This window comes from Schistocerca piceifrons, chromosome 3, assembly GCF_021461385.2.
Source record: "Schistocerca piceifrons isolate TAMUIC-IGC-003096 chromosome 3, iqSchPice1.1, whole genome shotgun sequence".
NCBI lineage: Eukaryota > Metazoa > Arthropoda > Insecta > Orthoptera > Acrididae > Schistocerca > Schistocerca piceifrons.
The window spans coordinates 570782136-570806576 of NC_060140.1; the positions used below are offsets into that span (position 1 = coordinate 570782136).

The 24441-nt window shown below is 40.6% G+C and overlaps 1 protein-coding gene across 4 annotated transcripts in view; it reads right to left on the reverse strand.

Moving 5' to 3' along the window:
* The window catches only part of LOC124787982 (negative elongation factor A-like), a 147224-nt gene that overhangs the window by 75695 nt on the left and 47088 nt on the right, over positions 1-24441 (reverse strand). Inside the window, exon 2 of one of the 4 annotated variants that reach the window (XM_047255006.1) lies at positions 17411-17542. The exons of the other annotated variants lie outside the window; for them this stretch is intronic. Coding sequence (XP_047110962.1) covers positions 17411-17459 — 49 coding nt within the window. The 5' untranslated portion in view covers positions 17460-17542. The remainder of the gene's footprint in view (positions 1-17410; positions 17543-24441) is intronic. 4 annotated transcript variants of the gene reach the window in all.

Genomic DNA, 24441 nt, shown 5'->3' on the forward strand with positions numbered 1-24441 from the left:
GGATATGATGCTGCCAAGTCTTGTCGTATGCTTTACGTAAGTCAAGAAAGACAGCAATCAGGTGTTGCCGTCCGGAAAAGGCTGTTCGCATGGCAGACTCGGTGGACATAAAATTATCAGTGGTAGAGCGACCCTGGCAGAAGCTGCCTTGACATTGAGCCAGCAAGCCACCCGACTCCAGGATCCAACCCAACCGCTGACATACGATACATTCCAGCAGCTTACAAAGAACGTTGGTGAGGCTGATGGGCTGATAGCTATCCACATCAAGTGAGTTTTTACTGAGTTTGAGCACCGGAATGATGGTGTTCCCCCGCCATTGCGATGGAAAGACGTCATCGCACCAGAGCCGGTTGAAAATGACGAGAAGATGTCGCTTGTAGTCAGATGAGAGATGTTTAATCATCTGGCTGTGGATGCAATCAGGCCCAGGAGCTGTGTCGGGGCAACGTGCAAGGGCACTGAGGAGCTCCCACTCTGTAAATGGGACATTATAGGATTCATTGCAGCGTGTAGTGAATGAGAAGATGTTCCCTTCCAGCTGCTGTTTGAGTGTGCGAAAGGCTGGGGGGTAATTCTCCGACGCAGAGGCTCGAGCAAAGTGCTCGGAAATCTTGTTTGCGATGGTACATAACTCGCCATTTATGGTAACACCCGGGACTGCTGTTGGGGCCTGGTACCCGAAAAGACGTTTGATCTTTGCCCAGACTTGGGAAGGGGACGTGTGGCACCCAAAGGTGGAGACGTATCTCTCCCAACACTCTTCCTTCCGTTGTTTGATAAGGTAGCGAACACAGGCACAGAGCTGTTTAAAGGCTATGAGGTGCTCCAGGGAAGGGTGCCGCTTATGCCGCTGTAGAGCTCAACAACGCTCCTTAATTGCTTCAGCGACTTCCGGTGACCACAAAGAGACTGCCTTACGCTTCAGGCACCTTAAAGAGTGAAAGATCGCATTTTCTGCCGCAGAAACAATTGTGCCGGTCACCTGTTCAACCATCACATCGATGTTACCGTGTGGGGGAGAGTCAACAATGATGGCAGAGGTGAAAGTTCCCCAGTTCGCTCTGTTCAAAGTCCATCTGAGCAGGCGTTCATGTGCCTGAAACTGGGGCAGTGACAGGAAGATGGGGAAGTAGTCGCTACCACACAGGCCATCATGTGCTCTCCAGTGGATAGAAGGGAGAAGTCCTGGACTGCAAATTGGTAAATCAATGGCTGAGTAACTACCATGAGCCACACTGAGATATGTGGCGGCCCCAATATTTAAGAGGCAGAGGTCACATTGCGACAGTAAAGTTTCGACATCTCTGCCTCGAGCAGTAAGCACGGTATCACCCCACAAGGGGTTATGGGTGTTAAAATCTTCCATAAGTAGGAAAGGTTTAGGGAGTTGATCAATCAGTGCAGCTAATACATTCAGGGGTACTGCACCATCTGGTAGAAGATACACATTGCAGGCAGTTATTTCCTACGTCATCCTTATTCTGACAGCCACAGCTTCAAGAAGGGTTTGAAGGGGCACATGTTCACTACAGACCGAGTTTAGGACATAAAAGCAAACTCCACCTGACCCTCAATTATAGTCGCTACGGTTCCTGTAATATCCCTTATAGTCGCGGAGGGCATGGGTCCGCATGGCCGGGAGCCAGGTTTCCTGGAGGGCAATGCAGATAGGAAGTGTAAAGCTTAACAGTTGCCGTAGCTCAGCCAGGCGGTGGAAAAAATCGCTGCAATTCCACTAGAGGAAACATCGTGAGCCTGGGAAGGCATGGAACATTCAATGACACAGTTTTCAATGACACAGTTAACGCCTCGGAGTTACCTGCTGCCACCGATTTATTGCCTGAGCAGTCTATATCCATTGTGTCTGAGGGTCTGGCAGGATCTAGGTCCTCAGCGGACGCCAAAATTTCTACCCCATCCTCAGCCGCAGAGCTTGTAGGTAGCGGTGGTGTGGGTGCCACCTCAATCTCCTTGGTCTTGGGGTTCTCTTTTTGGATTTCTCTTGCTGCTTCTTGGGTTTCCCTGGCTGGGAGGACTTCACTGGCTCAGTCTCCGGGATTGAGATTGAGTGTGAAGCCCTACAACCAACTGTTTTTGGGCTCTTCAGCCACTGGCGGGTGCCGTCTTTCCAACTAGAAGAAACCTGGGAAGGGAGTGACCCAAGGGACCCCTCCATAGCGAGAGAAGCTGAAGAAGACTTATGCTTCTCTGGCTTAGAAGTGGGGATGGACGTCCCCAATGGTTGGGGGTGGGGGTGGGGAAAGGGGGGGGTGGTGGTGTTGCTCCCGAATTAGGTGGTGCAGGAGCAACAGGGAGGGAAATGCCCCCCACCATCAAGGGGGCAGACGCAGTCTCCCAGCTCAGAGGTAACCTGGGTTGGCGGAGCTGATGGTGCCAGAACTGTTGTAGCAGCGGCGTAAGACGATGTCATATGCACAGGATGCAGGCATTTAAATTTTCTCTTAGCCTCTGTGTAGGTCAGTCGGTCCAGGGTCTTGTACTCCATGATTTTCCTTTCTTTCTGAAGAATCCTGCATTCAGGCGAGCAAGGCAAATGGTGCTCTCCACAGCTGACACAGATGGGAGGCGGGGCACATGGAGTATTGGGATGCGATGGGTGTCCGCAATCTCGGCATGTGACGCTGGAAGTACAGCGAGAAGACATATGGATGAACTTCCAGCACTTAAAGCACTGCATCAGGGGAGGGATATAGGGCTTTACATCACACAGGTAGACCATCACCTTGATTTTCACAGGCAATGTATCACCTTCAAAGGCCAAGATGAAGGCGCCAGTGGCAACCTGATTATCCTTCGGATCCCGGTGGACATGCCGGACGAAATGTACACCTCGCTGCTCTAAATTGGCGTGCAGCTCATTGCCGGACTGCAAAAGAATATCTCTGTGAAATATGATACCCTGGGCCATATTTAAGCTCTTATGGGACGTGATGGTCACATCCCCCAGCGTGTCACAAGCAAGAAACTCCCGTGACTGGGCAGAGAATGCTGTTTTGATCAAGATTGACCCAGATCTCATATTGGACAAGCCCTCCACCTCCCCAAACTTGTCCACTTAAATGCTCAACAAAAAACCGAGGCTTCATCATCATGAAAGATTCCCCATCAGCTCTCGAACATACAAGGTACCGGGGTGAATAAGGTCCGCTGCCATCCTTAGCCTGACGTTCCTCCCATGGTGTGGCCAGGGAGGGGAATGATTTGGGGTTGTACTTTTGTGCGTTGAATTGAGCTTGTGATCGCTTAGAGACTGTTAGTGTTTCACCACCAGCAAGAGATGATGGACTAAGCTTCATCACTTGTCATCCGCCCTGATGCCACCCACTCCGGCCAGGGGCCCTCCCCGAGGGCGCCACCCACCCGCAGCCAAGGCCACCTGGCAGGATGACCATTGCCGGGAGACCTGATGCCCCAGGGGGATGGACATCTACCCCTTAGCATACGTAGGAAGTTAATGGCGCAGGCATCAGTAGAGCAAGCCCTGTGTGGTCAGGGGGCTACAACCAACAGGGTACATGGTGGCCCCACTACAACGGACTGGCTACCGTGCTGGATATCAGGTGCAAAGAAGTCCATGGTCATCGTGGACACATAAATTGACACTGCATAATGCATGGTGGAAAATGTACCCAGGAAGGTGTCCTCACGTAAGAGTGGGAGAATGGACAGGACTGCAATGTGACGACGAGAAAGTGGGCTAAAGGTCTCAATGGACGACGGACACGATGCATCCCGTAAGGTGCCCTTCCCCAACTGGCTCACTCTTCTGGAAAATTTTGAAGAATGGAGGTCAAACCCTACAGGGGACCATCACATAAAGGCCGAAATGTGAGAAACTCCTTTTGGTCGCCTCGTACGACAGGCAGGAATACCTCGGGCCTATTCTAACCCCCGGACCCGCAGGGGAGGAGGAGTTTGTCTAGGGGGTCGGAGAGTGGAGTGTATAAGATTTGCAGACGACATGGTTGTGATGGCAGAGAGTGCAACAGAGATGGAACAAATGTTAGATGATCTAAACACAAAATTAGAAGAATATGGAATGAAGATTAACGAGAAGAAAACAAAAAGCGTAGTAATTGGAGGAAAGCGGAGAAAATTCTGTATGAAAATAGGGGGAGAGGAAATGGAGCAAGTGAATAACTTCAATTACCTGGGAAGTGTAATAATGGATGATATGTATTGCTCAACAGAAATTAGGAAAAGAATTGCAATGGCAAAAGAAGGATTCAAGAGGAAACAAATTACTTTGTGGACCACTAAACAAAGCTCTGAGGAAAAGACTTGCCAAATGTTACATCTGGAATGTTGCGCTATATGGTGCGGAGACCTGGACATTGAGGAAGGAATATGAAAGAAGACTGGAGGCACTAGAGACGTGGATATGTAGAAGTATGGAAAAAGTGAAATGGGAAGACTGAGTAAGGAATGAAGACGTATTAAGAAGAGTTGGAGAAGAAAGAAATATGCTGAAAGTCATCAGAAAGAGAAAACGGACCTGGACTGGACATTGTTTGAGGAGGGACTGTTTATTGAAGGAAGGAATAGAAGGAATGGTGGAGGGAAAAAGGAGATGAGGAAAACGAAGATATCAAATGCTGGACAATATCAAAGGAGGCAAATATTCAGAAATGAAAAGACTGGCTATGGACAGTCAAAAGTGGAAGAGGCTCAAGCCATGACAAGACCTGCCATAAGGCAGAATACCATACTACTACTACTACTACTACACACCAAAAGGCTAATCTGACCTCAAAGTAGCCTTTACAACATAGGAAATGAACTTTGCACAAATTACACACGACAAGGAATTCACATCAACACTGAATGAAGTTTGACAATAAAGCACAAAATTAAATTTGAAAACACTAAAAGTTGGCCGATCAGCTTTCCATCATAAAATAGGCTGTCTAAGTAAGTACGAATTGCAACACATTTTGGCCACTATACATGTTGCATGTTGATGACATCACCCAATGACAAGAGAAGGCGCGCGCACACACAGTGTGGACAATGCAACATGGCAATAAGCTACAAATGTAAATAACTGAGAGTTCAGATCACTGAGGGGAGGGGAAAATGTGCTAGGGACAAGGCCTGCCTCCTCCTTGCAAGATTCATGGTCTGCGCCCGAGATTGTGCTTCTACAGAGGCAGAACTGACATACTGTCAAAGGGATAACTGATCCTTTCTGGTGTTATGGAGGTCATATTCTTAACCAGGTGATGGGCCAGAATTAGTCTCTTCACTTGTTTCAAAATAAAACAGAACAGTGAGCAATACATGAAACAAAACAAAGTGGTGTACATGAATTATTCGGTAATGTCAACCATGTAAACTATTTTCTGACACTGACAGTATCATAAACAAGGCAGTGTAGGCCCAGACTTATGCAGGCATAGTTCGAAACAGCCACGACCTAAAACTGCCATGTTAAAATGTGCACACTATACCAGTATAGATACACAGTTTCACTATTGCCAAAGAGGATGAAACTTTTTATTCACAAAATATGGAATTTAATGTAACACATGCAAAGAATCTTCTGTACATAAATATTCATTATTAATAAAGACATTAGAAAACACAGTTAGTTGCACAATGCAGTGCACTTTTGTTTTCATTATTTTATAATCCAAGTAGCAAACATTTCAGCAGCATTGCATATGGACATGCATCAGAATACTTGACAATGAAGCACTCTGTGCCTGTGTTTATAGCACTAACAACTTCAGACAATGTATTTACTCTCCACATGTACTCACCCTTCACTAGCTTTATTTCATTTAATTCTTTTTGTGCAAATCTGCAGTGCATACCACAAATTTTTTTGTGACAAAAAAAAAAAAAAAAAAAAAAAAAAAAAAAAAAAAAAAAAAAAATTATAACTAACTACTGAGCAAACATCTCAACATAGTTTCATAAAGAGTCATGTACCAAACATCTCAACATAGTTTCATAACGAGTCATGTACGACACAATTGAATCACTTCTGTAATCTCATGCTGATGTTCTTAAAAAAATTGATGGACAGAACTTCTCATGAAACAAATGATATAGTCTTCAAGAACAGATGAGTTTTTCAGACAATTAAGTTCTTTTTAATTGTTGCATTCCAATTACACTTTAGGTTCCTCAAGTGGGTTTTATGCTTTTTGATCTTAAAAAAATCATACAGTCAGTTAATAAATAAGATTTACAACTGTGCAATATTCAATACCACACGACTGACTTAACTGTTTCTTCTGGTTACATTTAAGTACTCAATGTTCTGGTCAATGGCTTATCGCTGGGGTGCATGCAATATCCTATCTCCTGAAAGCACAGATGACTTTCAGGCCTATCTGAGGAAGTTTAGCAATTATGGTAGCAACTCATCTCTCTCTCTCTCTCTCTCTCTCTCTCTCTCTCTCTCTCTCTCTCTCCAAACAAACCCTAAGTGATGGTCATAAGAAGATGAAAGGCTATATTCAGTTTCAGTATATCATTTGGTATAAATATGAATGACAATGGTTATGTAGCTTAGCATACTTTCTGGATTAATATGAAATGGGGCAGGTGGAAGGAACCCTGGCAAACAGCAGATTGGTATTCACTGGTAATTCAAGATTGCTTCTCACAAGAATTTGAGTTAACAAAATGCACATAAAAACCGCTTAGGGTACTGGTGCCTGTGACTTATATGAATTCATAAAGAGTGAAGAAATTTAAAGTGATCAGAAACTGTATTCCATCGATCCTGTGGAGAATGATCTCAGGGATATGTAAAGACATCACACATGTACATTTTACTGAAGCGCACTACAATAAAATGACTAACTTTATGAAAGTTTATAAACTGCCTTGGGGGGTGGGGGTGGGGGAACTGAAATACCCAAAGACACAGTCTGATGTCAATGTACCTCTGTACACATACACATCATCAGAGGGTATGTAAATGATTTAGAGTTGCAGTTCCCTGTGACAGATGGAACAGCCAACGAAGTGCAATAATGAATAAATGTTTCATGGAGTTCTTGCTGCTTGAGATGTGTCAGTTCAAGCATGTAATGACTTCCTCTGCTGTAACTATCAGGAGATTTTTTTCAGTACACCATTTTGCAGTCACGTTCACTAAAAAATGTCATGGAGACATCACAGAGTCATATAACTTCCATATGCTACCAGAAATCATGTCTATGGCTGTGAGTGAAGAACACTGGTATGTTGCTGATTTCATTAAGCTCATTTATTTCTTTGTTGCCTTTCAGCCTGAAGTGCCATTTCCATGCTCCATTAAAAGGAGTAGCCACTGTCCTGGTTTCAGGTGTTATTACACATTTTGATTTCAATGGCTTCTCTGATGGCACAATCCCAGTAGGTAGATGCATGAGATAATATATCCATTTCTTCACCCAATAATAAATCCATTTCTTCACCCACAATTGTTCATGAGGCTGCATTCAGCAACAGCAGATTTGTTGAAAATGCAATATTTAATGTGGTTTTCATATTACCATGTTTTAGGATATGAGAAAACATTTGTTACATATGTAACACTTGTAGTATGCAATGTATTTGTCATACACACAGCTCAACAAAGCATTTTGAGAGACAATGGTCTAATCAACAGGTTGCAAAACTTAGTGAAATGGAATGTAGGTTGTTTTCGGTATATTATCAATGTTACATTTCCTGTTTGTGATCTGTAACACTGCTATGTTTGACGTCAGCAGCTTTATTTACTAATTTTCACTCAGTCACCATTCTTGATGGTTGCTGAGGTGGCCCTGCTAGTCAGTTAGACTTAAGCATGCTGCAGCAGTCTTCACAGGACTTCATCTTCTAAAGTGTGGATGGGTGCTGAAAGACCACACTAATTGTCTTCCAAGCTTCTTGAATGACATGAATGACTGAACTTTAAAACTTCTATATTGACACTTTCTCTCACAAAACATTCTCTCTCAATATACAATGTTGTTACAATGGGGGCTGACAGATCTTTTTAAGGCAAGAAGTAACCTCTACACAAGCCAGTTCGACAGTCATCTGTCACTTTGTCCATTGCAGCCATGACCTTTTTTCCTTTTTCTCCTCATCATCTAAAGACCTTCAAACAACGACGCCAAATAACAAGCGGCCAACACCGCACTAATTTCTCTTCTTATCCAACCTTTTCATCTCAGAGTAGCACTTGCAATCTATGTCCTCAATTATTTGATGTATGCATTCCAATCTCCGTCTTTGCCTACAGTTTTTACACAGTGCAGTTTCCTCTAGTGCATGTCATATCATCCTGCCCCTTCTTTTTGTCAGTTTTTCCACATATTTCTTTTCTTGTCAATTCTGCAGGGAAATCTCCTCATCCCTTACCTTATCAGTTAACCCAATTTTCAACTTTCTTCTGTAGCATCACATCTCAAACACTTTGCTTCTCTTCTGTTCTGGTTTCATACAGTCCATGTCCCACTACTATACAATACTGTGCTCCAAATGTACATTCTCAGATATTTCTTCCTCAAATTAAGACCTATGATTGATCCTAGTATATTTCTCTTGGTCATAAAGGCCTTCTTTGCCTATACTAGTCTGCTTTTTATGTCCTCCCGACCGTCACGAGTTACTTTGCTGCCTAGGTAGCACAATTCCTTAACTTCATTTACTTTGGACTTACCAATCCTGACATTAAGTTCCTCAATGTTCTCATTTCTGCTACTTCTAATTACTTTCATCATTCTTCCATTTACTCTCACTCCATATTCTGTACTCATTAGACTGTTCATTCCATTCAGCACACCTTGTATATCCTCTTCTTCACTTTCACTGATACCAATGACATCAGTGAATTTTCATCTCATCATTCATTCCTTTCATCTTGAATTTGAATTCCACTCTTGAACCTTCCTGGTTGAAAGGAAAACAATGAATCATGTCATTTGCTGTTCCGATGGTGTGGTGTGAGCCTAATGACCATTATTCAGACTGTTACTCCTGTCTTACAAGTATTTTGGGACATTCAAGCAAAACTAGAAATGTATCTTCTGTGCATTTGCCTGTGCCCCACGATGAGGGGTTACCTATTCCTGCCTGAAACTTGAAAGCCACGGAACCAGACACCAAGTCAAGTGTATCAGAAAATATTGAACATATAGAAGAGTACTGTCCTCAATATCATGACACTTCACCTCAGCTCTTTAATCAAAAGGAGCTGAACGATTTGGTTCGCAAACTAAAACTTTCGAAACAGCAAGCTGAGCTCTTGGGGACGAGACTGCAACAACGGAACCTTCTAGCTCCAGGGACAAAAATTTCCTATCAGATCAAGAAGATCTTCCCTCACTCAGTGTTTCGATATGCAGAATTCAATATGTGTATGCACAGATGTCAATGGCTTGATGATGCAGCTAGGTGTACAAGATAATGCAATACTACTGCATAATAGCAATGCATTTCCATCGGTACCTTTGGCTTGCACAGTTCACATGAAAGAAACTTATGAAACCATGGCATTGCTGCTAGAGGCAATCAAATATAAGGATCACGAAAGGCAGCTTTGCTGTGATTTAAAAGTTGTTGCACTCCTTACAGGTTTACAGGCTGGATTCACGAAATGCTGCTGCTTTTTGTGCCTTTGGGTCAGTCGTGACACCAAGAACCACTATAGTCAACGAAAGGCCTATAAGGAAGTCATATGTTCCTGGAAACGTAAATTTGAACAATACCCTATTGGTTGAGCCCGATAAAATTATTTTGTCTCCCCTTCATATCAAGTTGGGCCTTATCAAAAACTTTGTAAAAGCTCTGGATAAAGAAGGTGACGCCTTCAATCACTTAAAAGAAAAGTTTCCCAAATTAAGTGAGGCAAAGCTGAAAGAGGGTACATTTGTTGGACCACAAATATGAAAATTGCTGAAAGATCCAATCTTCGATATCAAACTCACAGATTTCCAATTAGCTGCTTCATCTTCTTTTAAAGGAATTGTGAAAGGCCTTTTCGGTAGCAGAAAAGACAAAAATTATGTTACCATTATGAATGCTTTATTGTACAACTATAAGAACATGGGGTGTACAATGTCGCTTAGAATTCACTTTTTACATTCTCAGCTTGATTTCTTCATGGAAAATTTTGGAGCCGTAAGCAATGAGCATGGTGAATGTTTTCACCAAGACATTCTTACCATGGAACACCATTACCAAGGCCACTGGAACCCAAAGATGGGTCACTACTGCTGGGGTATTGTTGGGGAGAGTGATGAAATGGCAAACAAAAAAGCAGCTCTATCGTCACATTTTTTCAAAAACCAAAGACAATTAAAGGTGAAAATATCTTCTGAACTAATTAGGACCTTTTATTAGCATCATGCCCATATATACATACAAAATAGTATTGATTTCCAATGTTCTGAATGTGTATTTTTGTTTGATTTAATTGTGTCAATTTTTGCTATTACCATTTTTTATAACGCTGCGTATCTACGAAATGTGACGTCATTAAGAAAAACTGATTTTACCAGTGTATTCAGCACCCTGGAATTAGAAAAATCGACCCACTTACAAACCAGATGCAGAAAAAAGTTTAAATTCGTTAACTAGTGATATTACATGTCTTTCCCAATAGCAGACCCCAGTTTTTCTCAGAATATCTAACATTTTGAACCATTTGACACTGTCCAACACCTTTACTAGATCGACAAATCTTAGGAACATGTCTTTATTTTTCTTAAATCTTGCTTCCATTATCACCCACATTGTCAGACTTGCCTCCCTAGTGCCTTTATATTTCCTAAAGCCAACTGCTTATCACGTAACACACCCTCAATTTTCTTTTCCCTTCTGCTTTATACCATTCTTGTCAGCAAATTGGATGCATGAGCTGTTATACTGACTGTGCCATAATTCTCACACTTGTAGGCTCTTGCAATCTTCGGAATTGTGTGGATTATTTTTTTCTGAAACTCAGGTGATAATCACCACACACTACATTCTACACACCAATGTGAATGGTGATTTTGTTGCCACTCCCCGCAGTGATTTTAGAAATGCCGATGGAATGTTATCTGTCCCTACTGCCTTATTCAATTTTAAGTCTTCCAAAGCTCTTTTAAATTCTGATTCTAATATTGGATCGCCTAGCTGTTCCATAACGACTCCTGTTTCTTCTTAGATCCCTCATATACGCCTTAAATGTACTCTTTCCATCTATCTGCTCTCTCCTCGGCTTTTAACAGAGGAATTCACATCGCATTCTTATTGTTACCACCTTTGCCTTTAATGTCACTGAAGTTTATTTTACTTTTCTACATGTGAGTAAGTCCTCCTGAGAATCATTACTTTTTTGATTTCTCCACATTTTTCATGCAGCCATTTTGTCTTTCGATTAACTGAAGTATTTCTTCCGTTACCCATGGTTTCTTTGCAGTTGACTTCTTTTCACTTACGATTTTCTTTCCAACTTCTGTGATTGCCCTTTTTTAGAAATGTTCATTCCTCTCCAACTGAACTGCCTACTGAGCTATTCCTCATCTACAGTCTCATTCCTTAGTAGTTCCGTGTCCCACTTGTTTGTGCATTCATTCTTCCTGTCTAGTCTCTTAAACTTCACCATACTCTTCATAATTATTAAATTGTGATACTAGTCTATATCTTCTCCTGGGTATGCCTTACAATCCAACATCCGATTTTGGCATCTGTGCCTGATCTTGATGTAATCTAACTGGAATCTTCCCGTACCTCCCGGCCTTTTCCAAGTATACCACCACCTCTTGTGAATATTGAATACATTAATACCTATTACTAGCTGAAATCTGTTGCAGAATTCAATTATTCTTTCTCCTCTGTGATTCCTAGTACCAAGCTCATATTCTCCAGCAACCGTTTCTTCTACTCCTTCCCTTACAACCGCATTCTAGTTCCCTGTGAGTATTAGATTTTCCTCTTCCTTTACATTCTGAGTTACCCCTCCAATATCCTCATACACTTTCTCTACCTCTTCATCTTCTATCTGCATCATCGGCTTGTGTATCTGAAGTATCACTGTCAGTGCTGGTTTTCTGTTGATTCTGATATGAACTACCCTATCACTGAACTGTTCACAGTAACTCATACTCTGCCCTTCCTTCCTATTCATAACACATCCTACTCCTGTTGAACCATTTTCTGCTGCTTTTGATATTACCCTTTACTCATCTGACCAGAAATCCTTGTCTTCAGTCCATTTCATTTCACTGAATCCCACTATGTCTGGACTGAGCTTTAGCATTTCCCTTTTCAAATTTTCTAGCTCCCTTCCAAGTTCAAACTTGTAGAATGTTATCCTTTCATTGGTTATTCACTCTTTTTCTCATAGCCACCTCCTCCTTGACAGTCCTCTCCTGGATATCTGAATGGGGGCCTAGTCCATAATCTTTTGTCAATGGAGAGATCATCCTGACACTTTTCCATTGCCTTCTCCATCCTCACACTGTTGATCATAGCTGATTCTTCCACCTTTAGGAGCAGTTTCTCATCCCTGGGGCACATAGTGCCCTGAACATCTGTCCGCTCATCCACCCACTTTGACAAGGCCGTTAGCAGAATGAGGGTGACTTCTTATACCAGAAGTCTTCAGCCCCTATTGCTTGATGATTTTCATTCAAAATTTAAGTAGTGATGGGGTTCGAACCTGGGACCGAGGGCACTGTAACTCCTAATTTGTTACCTCTAGACTATACAAATATTTCCCACAGTGGGATGTCCTGACACTTATGACTGAATGGCACAAATATCTTTCGTCATCTTGGAAGTGGGACATGTTGTTTAATAAAAAAATCATGTCACACTTTATCATATCCCTTCCAGCAGACAAATGATGTAATGTAAACTATCTTCATCACCTAATTACAACAGTTTGGAATATGGTGATTTTAATCATCATAACATTGTTTACAGTTAATGTCCCTTTGGACCCACCAAACTTATATTACATAATTAAGAAATCAGACGAGAGCCCAGATCTTTTCTTTCAATCCCAATCTTCACAACCTTCCCTTCTGCCTTTATTACTCGGAGTCTGGTTTACAGAACACCCTTTCTGTACTTAATAGGCAGACTGTCTTTGATTGCATAGTTGCATATAAGTCACAATATCAACAATATCAGTTAACACTTCTCTCTAGGCATGCCACATACATAAACTTTCCTTTCAAGAATTAAAATCACCTTCTACTTTACCTTTAGGTCTGCTTATGTGCATAGTACTTCACTATGCGAAGAGACTATCTTTCGAAGTCATCACACCCATAACATATCTGCAACTTTACATCCACCATTTGTTTAGCCAACCACCTGTACAGTTCCACAGGAGGTATCATAATCCCTTATGAAACGTATCCCCATAACCTTTACTCTCATACAGGGTTTCTGGATTACTTCCACTTCACTTTAGACAATATTTACATTCTACACAACATCACTGTGTGAACTAGAGGATTTACATATGAGATACTTCGCAAGCTTCCTTTTGCTGAGTCACGTATTATTTAGGGATTGTATACTGTGTTTCTTTTATGCAACAGACGTAGCCACTGCCACTTCACTACTCTACAAATGCTTAGGCATAGGCTAGTTACATTCCTTATTTTATGCGTCCAAGGAGCTACATGCTGATACATAAATTCAAACCAGAACAGCGAATTGCAAATCCCAGACATCTATGAAGACACGCATGCCAAGAAATACAGCTGCCCTCTTTCGAAATTAGGGGGTAAGTAACTTTACACAGCACCTGTTTGGAGAACACTTTGTGAATAGGGACAATCACTTGCTTCTACACACACTTATATGGGCATATACTTCTTAACTGTCTTTCAATTTAAGATGTTAGTGACCCTTTACAAATCGACCTCCCCTAATACAATTCAGGTCATTCCTTCCAAGGTGTTGGCCATCACTTCCAGGATCCATGTATCCTTTACTCTCCAACACACTCATCATATCGGGGGCACTGGATCACAAACACTCACCAATATGCAAAGCATCCTACCCTTTTCCCCTATGAAGATGTTGCTCCTTTACCTTTCTACTCTTCCTGGTCACTATACACTTAAGTGCCCAAGCTTCTCTAAATTTAAATTTCTACCTATATTTCTTTCTGTTTGGTATCGAAGAACAACTTTTGATAATACTTTTCTGAATCAGGATCTCCTTCTCCAGCAATTGTCTTTAAACTGCTTAATCTAACAGCTGATTCCTGAGAACTCACTTTGTTTGGTGTTTAATTCAAAACCTCTTATTTATCTTTAACCAACCATTAAATAAATAGGTAATAAGGATAAAGAGCCTCAAGTAAGTAAGTAATAACATTAAATAAAATCATAAAAATTCAACCTACAACTTTAAAATAAATCATAGGCCTTTCTCCAGTTCGACGACTACTCAACTTTAGGCACATTGCATTCTTAATGATGTTTAGGTGTCGCCGAAACGATATACGATAGCCTCCTTCAGTGTCAGGGGAATAGATACACCTTTAGTCTCTTCCTGCTTCTTTGCAAACCATTCACTTCTTACAAATATAAACATCTTGTTGCATTGCGATACTGGCTATCGGCATATGCTTAGCCAATGTGGCATGCTGTTGAACTGCACACAGATGGTGTGTGGAGGTGAGCTGCCCTCTTGTCAACTGTTGGCTACTGTAGTGGCATTGTGGACTGTACGTCAGTTGTAGCCCCTGTCCTGAAAAGAAATCTTCTCAGTCAAACTATGAAATATTCTTCTCTTTCCACATATGGGTTGCTATGGACAACACAGTACAATCTTTAACTTATCTCTTTACTTAACTTTATTAAATTTATCTTTTAGATAGTATTTGAAGTAACTTTTCTTCTTGTAGTTCAGGTTATTAAATTACACCACATATGTTTATTTTCTCTATTGTTTGTTGTTGATACCAGTTGTCCTTACACTGACCTATTTTCACCCTTGGCAATGACCTATTGTCACACATTATTTTGATGAAATTTGTAGAAAATCATCTTATTCTCTCTTTCTCTAGCACTAGTAACCTGAGTCCATCACTTCGGCCACTACAATAAAATGCAACGCCAACGGATTCTGGTATGGTATCTATGTTACACTTCCTGTGTGCAATCTGTAATTCTATCTTTGATCTCAGCAGATTAATTTAGTAAATTTCTCTCGGTTGCAATTCTTAATGATTGCTAAGGTGGTTCTGCTAGTCAATTCCACCCAACCATGTTGCAGCAGTCTTCACAGGACTTTGTCTGCATGTGTGTGGATGGGTGCTGAAAGGCCTTACAAGCTACTTGAATGATATAAACAACCAAACCACAAATTTTCTATATTGACACTTTCTTTTACAAAACATTGTCTCCAATATTCAATCTTGTGTACAATGCATGTTGTCAGATCTTTATAAAAACTGATAACAAGACAAGTAGTTTCTACACAAGCGAGTTCAAACATCATTTGTCAAAGTGTCCATTTTAGCCATGACCTTTTTTTCTTTTTCTTCTTGTCTTCTGAACAGTTTCAAACCATATTGCCAAGTAACAAGGGGCCCCATACAACAGGTGGAGAAGCTCATTCGGCATCCCGTCTTATAGATGTGTTCACTGTCACGGAAGCCTGGAAGTGGGACATATCATTTCATAAAAATATTCATGTCACACTTCATTAGCTCATGAGGTTATCACACTAAAATGTCTAACAATATAAATGTGAAATTCATCAAATAAAATACAATAAAAACAAATTGGATTGTGGGTCCTCACCTTACATTCCAATTGTTGACTTCTGTCAGTAGCTGTCCTACTTCAGACTGCACAAGGCTGCATCCTGTTGACCTGTGTGGGCACGGAGATAGTCAGTAGAGGTCCAGGGGTGTTTATGAGCTGATACGTCTGTGGTATTGTGGTGCAACTATTGATTACTGGCTAATAATGCAAACATGTCAGTTCACAACAAACCCCTAGACCTCTGTAGAAGCACCAACTTGACACACTTGGCGCCCACAGCAGATCAGCAGGATGTAGCCTGGTCTGCTGTGGTGTGGTGTGCAATGCGAGAGGTGATGGCTACAAAACAGTAGTCAATGATTTTAAGGTGAGAACCCACAGCCCAATAGATTTTTATTCTATTCCATTTTAAGAATGTCACAATACTGTTGGTACTTTCTAGTGTTTTAACTCCATGAGGTAAGTTTTACTTTGTCTCTTGAAAGGCATTAAGATGTGTGTAAAACAGAAACATAGTTGAATGTTACCAATTTTTACCATTATTTAATGTGCTGTTGATCTGTGCAACACACTAAAATTGTTTGCAATGTTTAATCAGTGTAACTGATGCAACATTAACAAGGTACTTTACAATTTCCAGGAACACCGAGGTCAAAGCTGCCTTTTATTGCATGCAGCATCTCTCCAATTTTCTTGAATAGTAGGAAAACAGATTGAATACCGTGTCTGTCCAGGAATGTGCCTATTTTACTTGTTGTAGCTCTGAAGACAGGGAGGAATGTTGCTGACATATATCTCTGATAATTGAATAGCTCTCCATTTTGTTTCTTAAAGATGGCTAAAATAATGTCTTGATCGCTATAGTCATTCTTTCGGTAACAATTCTTAGATATCTGCTCTTGGAATCCAGATGTTCCTTGCCACTGACTGTTTTAGCTCTATCTATATTAGCATATTTAAAACTACTTTCTTATGGGCTGGACAATGAAAGCTTTGTGAACTGAGATACGGGTCAGTATGTGATGGTTTCCAGAAACAGAGTGCCCTAGTTGCCCATTTGATTTTTGTTTACATAGTACATCTATACATGATAATTTTCCTCCTCTCTCCATCTCAGCAATTAACTTGATATTAGGGTGCAGACTATTCATATGGTCAACGAGCAGGCAGGGAGCTTCGATTACGTGTGTCCAGATCATGAACAAGCGTAGCAAGATGTATGAAGAGGAGCCGAATTCAACACATGGTCCTTGAAGTGCTCCATTAAAAAATTAACCACCGCTGGAGACAAATTTACCGCTATACAAAAAGTGACGTGATTGTTGACATGATATGCTAACAACTTTGTTGTATCTTCCTTAGGGACTTTTGTATGAAGAAACCACATTGGAACTGACCATAATTTCATATGGATTGATTCAGATTTGTTTATGTCCACAAACACTTGAGAGTTTCCAATATGTTGTTCACAGTGAGGTAAGTAACTTTGTTGGTTATTTTGCTAGCCTTTAGCGATTAACGATATGTTGTAATGCAATGTCTTCTTTGCGAATTTTGGTCTTGGTGGCCTAGCATATCATGAAACTTCCATATGCTACCAGAGATTACCTCGATGTCTGTGAGTGAAGAACAATGGTGGCAACGCAGATTTTGTTAGATGGTGGATGACTCACTTATTTCTCTGTTGCTTTTCAGTATCAAGCGCCTGTTTCCATGCACCATTAAGAGTGTAGATGCTGTCCTGGCTGAAGTATTCAATCCATTTTATGACCACCCAGTACAAGATAGCCTTGGACTCGCTGTTCCTGGAATTCGTAAAAATCTTGTGAATGTGGTAGCAGCTACACTGGTTAGACAATATGAATTTCAGTATGCTGCACACAGCACCAACATTAAATATCATGATTTTAGCAAATCTGCTATTACTGAACACAGTCTCGTAGACAGAACTAGAATTATGTTTGTCGAAATGGAAATATTATTCCATGCATGTTCAAATTAGAATGTGTAACAACTACTTTAACCAGGACAGCAGCTACACCATTAGTGGTGAATGGAAACAGCCACTTGATGCTGAAAGGCAAGAGTGAGATAAGCAAATCATCCACCATATAATGAAATCAAAAATCAGTGTCAATGTTCTTGACTCACAAATATTGATGTACTCTCTGGTAGCACATAGAAGTTCCACAACTCTGTGATGCCACCACGACATAATTCGTCCAACTTAAGTACTGAAAGGCCTAATGAAATGTCGGTTGACAACGATGGTAGAGGAAGTAATCAAAATCTTTAGTCTGACAAATCGACATGGAAAGAACTCTCTGAAGCATTTATTCAAGAATGTCATCACAAAAAATTGCATCCACAGAATGCATAAGTGTTGTTACTTGACCTGGCTAGGCATATGAGGGGCCTGAACAGTGTCAGATGTTGAGAAATCACTGTACCACCTTCTAATGAGAGGCACTGTTATCAGCTCCTGACAGAGCTTGATAGTGGCCTCATTCTCGGTCTCCATGTGGTAGGCTAGTCAACTCAAGGAATATCCAGATTTGTGGGGCATTTGGATGTGACAGTAGCCCACTGCTGCACTACACCGGAACCTGAGAACAGGTACACTTGTCATCGAGGTTCCTGCTCACAAGGGAAGATAGCTGTACTGTGCACCAAGAACATCTTAACCCCTTCGCATCTACACATGCCATTCAAGAATGAGGAATGCTCTCACTGCAAAATTCTATGTCATCCAGAGATAAAAAAAGGGAGTGAGTAAAAGTCTAATGTTGAGGGTAGTATACACTAGAAATCAAGGAACCATTGTAGCCTTAATGCTATACCATGTTACTTCCTTGCCACTGTAGTTCTGCAAATCTGACGAGTCTGAGAACAGTGGTGCTGTGATCACTTCCTATTCATCAGCTCATTCTCTCCCACTGAAGCATGCAGGAGTGTCAAGTCTAGATGACTCAGTATGGGAGCTGAGTGCATGATATTGCAAAACAACACTGACTAGGCAAAATCAGTGGAATCAGGTGGCCTCTAATGAAGCAGTGTGTGCTATGTAGGCAGCAAGTTCTAAGACAACACCACGAGACCAACTGGCAAATTTAAAGAGTTCATTTCTGACCTCCACACACTGTAGGTCATACGAGGGAATTACTGTCCCATACGTAATCTGCCATCAACACCACAACATAAATGGTGCTGTATCTGGCAAGCATGCCTATTACTGTGTCCTCCATATGGGAGTCTGTGAGATGGTCAAATGATATGTTTGTATGAGCCTCTTGTGTAATTGATTTCTTAAACATGTAATTTAAAACTTAGGCTTTCCTTTTGCTGTCTTTAATTGGTCAACAAGTGACTGGACAAACACTTTGAACCCTTTAGTGATTTTATGTAGGATCAGAATTTTCTCAGCTTCTTGGCAATATCTTTTGCTACTATACGAAGGCGATGGTAGTCATGTGCTTCATGCATCAATCTTTTTACTGATGCATAAATTTCTACAACTTTTGCCTGTCATCACAGGGTGTATATGTGGACAAGGAAAAATATTCCCCGATTTTTCCCAGATTTCCCGCTTAAAAAATACACTTTCTCCCGGGTGAAAATATACTTTTTCTGTGTTAAGTGATGGAATACTTTCCCCTGGAATCAGAAACCTTATCTATCCTTTGAATGGTTAAGGTTTTATACGCCGGCGTAGAATCTCCTGCCGCTTTAGGAAACGAACCCCAGAAAAAAACTTCGATTTCAAAAGATATTTGTTTTGCAGCAACATGCGCACTGCATGTTTTCGTTATTATGAACATATATAACTGAATTCCATCAAACACAAAACATTAGTTTTCGAAGCATTGAAATCGAGATCCCAATGCACTTTTGTAAGCCAATCATAGCTTATGTCACGTGATCTCACCAGCCAATCGTAGCAGATATTCATCGTGTTCACATGAGGAACCCAAAACTGGATTTTGTAAACCGATCTCCCAATACTGCTTCTGAGTGGATGTGTATACACTTCAAAATCAACTCCGGAAATCTGCTTCTGGTTGCCGGTTTTCCAATTTCGCAATCTATTTTCACTCCCATGTAAACGCAACCAGTACTGAAACTTGCTTGGGCTGTCAGGTTTCATCTCGTTTTTAAAAATTTCAGCTAATATCGATGGAGTGGCTTTTTTACAGTGAAAGGTAAGTATAAATATTAGACTGAAGCTGTTTTATACTTCATCTAACTGAAGAGAAATAGCATAGCAACTGTGCTGACTAAATCAAACTACATCTGTTGTTTCCCACGCGCCGTAGTTAAGTGGGCTAGCAAATCCGCTTCAGACTTTAACATGTAAACACGACAATGAAAACAGTTTCTGAAATTCAATTTTCGTCTTTCAGAAGACATGTTGCATGTAAAAGTAGTGATTCAGAGCATAGAACACGTGATGTAGTCAGCCTATAGCAACAGCACTGTTAAGTAGCGAACACACAAATAGGAAACGTTAATGGTATAGATTTATGTACCTAGCGTAGATACAATAAAAGCAATATTTGTCTTTTTTTTCCATGTGTTACACTGTAATGCATCACACAAATGTCCTAGTACAATTTTAAGTAATCAAGTAAACGTCTGGTCTTTTGGGCTCTAAATTCACCTAAGTGGCTGGCCCTCAAAGTGTTAAGCTTTAAATGAAAAGCTAATGCTCTGTGATTTAAGTAATTCAAAGCACATTCGCACACGTAACATAACTCATATTGCATAAAATTACTTTGAACGTAATGCTTTCCAAACGACCAATTGCAATACTTTTCCGCAACCTGTTAGAATTTGTTTCAGCAGTTGTCGGAGCGCGCCAGGAAACGACATTACTGCGCTTGCGCAGCTATGACGATGTAGGTAGCCCGTATGTTCGTACATATATAGCATTAAGAGAATTTATATTACGTCAAAAATGAAACAGGGCATCAGAGGATACTCCAAGGGCATCGAAATTTCATAAACCATAATAAAATGCATAATTCGACTTCAAAGAGCACAGATTTACGTCCAGATTCACAAAGACATAGGCCCAAAGCTAATATTAAACTTTTCTGTGTGGTTTTTGGGATGCAAATTTTCTTTGAGTACCAGTAGTGTATTATCTCATTCTAGTTCTTTATTATGGCACAGATTCTGCAAACATTTGACACTAACCAATAGTGTTTCAAATAAATTGACTGTCTCTGTGGAAAATATTAATTAAAGCTAATTTTTTCTATCAAATCGAAAAAAATAACTTCAGTGTTCTGCAAGGCAATTAATGCCAGATTGACAAAAACCTGGAAATAAAATAAAATCAGAAAGCTGAAACTAATACCATATTTTAGCCATCCATGATTATGTGAATGTATTTTAATTCACTTTATAGCTCCCAACCACAGAAATCAATTTTGTTTTCATTTGACTTGAGAGCTGTAAACCAAGAGGAAACAGTAAAATCACAAAACATAAGCACAGTTCACGTGGAGACAACCACTCATCCCACTACAACTCAGACTGCTGTGCGCATGTGCTATTCTGGCAGCTTGGGCACACTAGAAAAATGTTTCCGGGTAGCATCTGGCTGGTTGTTGCTACTGCTGATACAGTTCGTGTCTAGTTACTTTGGATACAGCTAGCAGCAGCACTTCAAGTAGACAAAAGCAGGAGAAGGTACTGCTCATACGCAACTCAACTGCTTATGCGCATATGCATAAGCCCACTGGCAGCTACTGTAACGAACTAATGAAACCGTTGTGACGTTGCGCCCGTTGGAAGCAGTTTGTTGTTATGAAATATTGCATAGTCTTAGTCCTAAAGTCTTTGACACATTTTGCTATTGGCAAACACTTGTGTTTGCACTGTGTTTTGTTGCTGTAAATGGCGCATTTCCTTTGCAACTTAGGTTTTATTTTTTTTCCTCGTTTATGTTTTATTGTTGCAGCATTATATTGCAGTAGTGGGCTAAAGTAAAATTCTTTGTTTGAGTACCAGCTCTTACCAGTCAAAACTACGAAAATTTAACTGAAAACTGAAACAACAAAAAATTCCGTGTTTTTCCCAGTTTTCTCCCGGATGAAAAAATTCTCGGGTTTCTCCCGGATTGCCCAGTTGTCCCCAGAGCATATACACCCTGCCATAATTTATGCATTCTTCTTCTTCTTTTTTTTTTTTTTTAACTGAGAGTTCTTGGCAAGATCTTGCGCTAAAGTATGCAGGTGATAGTAGTTGTATGCTTCGTGCATCGATCTTTTTGTAGACGCATGAATTTCTTCTAACTTTCGCCCATCTTCATTTGCAAGTACATTTTTGAATCGAGTGTGCAACAGTTTCTGCTACCTCAGCAATTTCCGAATTCTGTCTTTTCCACCCTTAAATCCACCTACTTGACGCTTACTTCTCAACCCATGTACTTCATTTTGCTTCTCCTCCCTTTCTGGGTGCTACACAATTTTTATCTGGCAGTGTAACATTATAGCACTAATATTAATTATAACTTACATTAATTTCAAGAGTTTCTATAAGGATTCCCATCAATGGTGTAAGAGTTGCATGACAGGAAATGCTTCATTCAGTCCACTAAACCATCCACAAAACACAAAGTATGCTGTGGCAGGTGGATGAATGTGTATGTACCCATCTATCTAACTCCTTTTGGTATACACACTACGCTCTTTAAGTCTTTATAGGTTTGCTTTGGTCTGAAGGGTTGTATTCAGGTTTTGTACTAGTTTTTGATGAAAACGAAGTATTAGTAATTGCAAAAGACATTAACAATTATATGTATTGTGAAACAGCTGTCAAAATACAAAGTTTTTGAACAAGTCTCTGCAAAATATTCTGCGACTAACGCCAGTTCACATTCTTTCAGCAAAATTCTATATTCTGCTACTGTTATTCCTGTATGTCAAGTTTCCACAAAAATGATTAAACAATTCAACAGGGACTGAAATATACATAAGGATTTGATTTCTCAAGATTTATATCATCTAAAGCTGTAGTCATGCGCAGTGGTGCCACCTGAGTTCACTATGTAACCAAGTACCCAACACAACATTACTGTCGACTGCTGTGGCACCAATACCTAGATGGCACTTCTTATCAGGAGTGTCCTCTAAAAAGATTAGGCCAGAGTCCTGCACACAGGCTGGCCCAGTAATTGTAATTAGGTCAGTGAAGTTTGCGCCAATCAATATACAGGTTTGGTCTATGGTGTTTTTATTTCAAACTCTGGCTGTTAATAGCAGATCTCTTAATACTCTGCAAAGTGGACTCTGAAAGGAATTCATACATAAAAATAGCTTCCATTGTTTGGGATGTGTTCTGTAACAATTTTCACTTCATCAAATAAATATGGATGAGGCCCCGGTAGTTCGTGTGTCACTGATGCATGCAAACGGAACTTTAGGCAGTAGCAGTATTAGTGAGTGTAACAGCATCTTAAGTCTTTGTGGTGATTTTAAAGTAACAATAAATGCAAAAGTTGAAGTGGAAGCTTATCTCCTACCCCACCCTGGATGAATTCTTTGCAAAATTATGTCACAGCACCTTATTCTGTAAAACTGACTCCACACAGGCAGTTGTTCAAATTCTCTTGGATGCAACATCAAAAGCTTACCTATTGCTCAATATGTCATATGGCCTCCACTTTTATAATCAGTTACCTTTTGAAATATCCTCAGTTGCTGACACTCCAGAATTTTATGGGGCAATTATTACAAGTTATTCCAAATTGTGCTGCATACCTTGGTGATAGTTTTGCTACAGGTGCAACTTCAGTGTACCATCTGTGCAACCACAAGCTCTGAATCCAGAGATTGGCAGTAAAAGGACTAGAATGTAACCTGTGCAAAAGTTCTTTCACACAATCACCCTCGACAAATTTGGGGTTCAACCTCTTGGTCAATGAACTTCGACAAAGAAGATTATGTCGTCACTGCCACCTGCACGGGAAAAAATGTCAGATGCAGTACCTAACGCTCTTTGTTTTTCTAGCAACTTACAGGGTCACCTCACAACACAGCCAAGTGAAGTGGCTTCTAGGCCACCCTCACTACATTCAGTCAAATGTGCTGTACATACCACTGGTGCATGTTGTCATTTAGGCTCTTCATTCCATGAGGGTGCCCTAGAGAGGGCGCACAAGCTCCAGTGTGTGTGTGTGTGTGTGTGTGTGTGTGTGTGTGTGTCATCAAACATCGCTATAGTGTCAAAGTTACACACACCGGCACCCGTATACGTACGTACGTATGTATGTACAGCGTGATTCTGTGATGATACAAACATTCAAGGATGATGGAAAGGATAAATATATCATTTCAGGTAAGGGACACTGGTCCGGAAACAAACGAACAAAGTTATTAGCAAAAATTGTTCTGATACATCTGACAACAGTATGCATGTACTGGTATCTTTGTGGGTTGGATTGTAGGGTAGACTGTAGGGTAGGCAACTTCCAGTGGTGGTAGTATGGACCAAAAGCAGAACAAATTGGCTTCCAATATGCATACTTCAATAGCTATGGGCATCTTTTCAATAGACAAGATGTGTTTCACAATAGTGAAGATGAATAACTGCCCATACCTCCTCAGGTACACATTTTAGAGCACATGTTTACTGGACTTTTTATCTTTTTTTGCCCATACTACCAGCTTTGAAAATTGCTTATCCTACAATCTAAGTA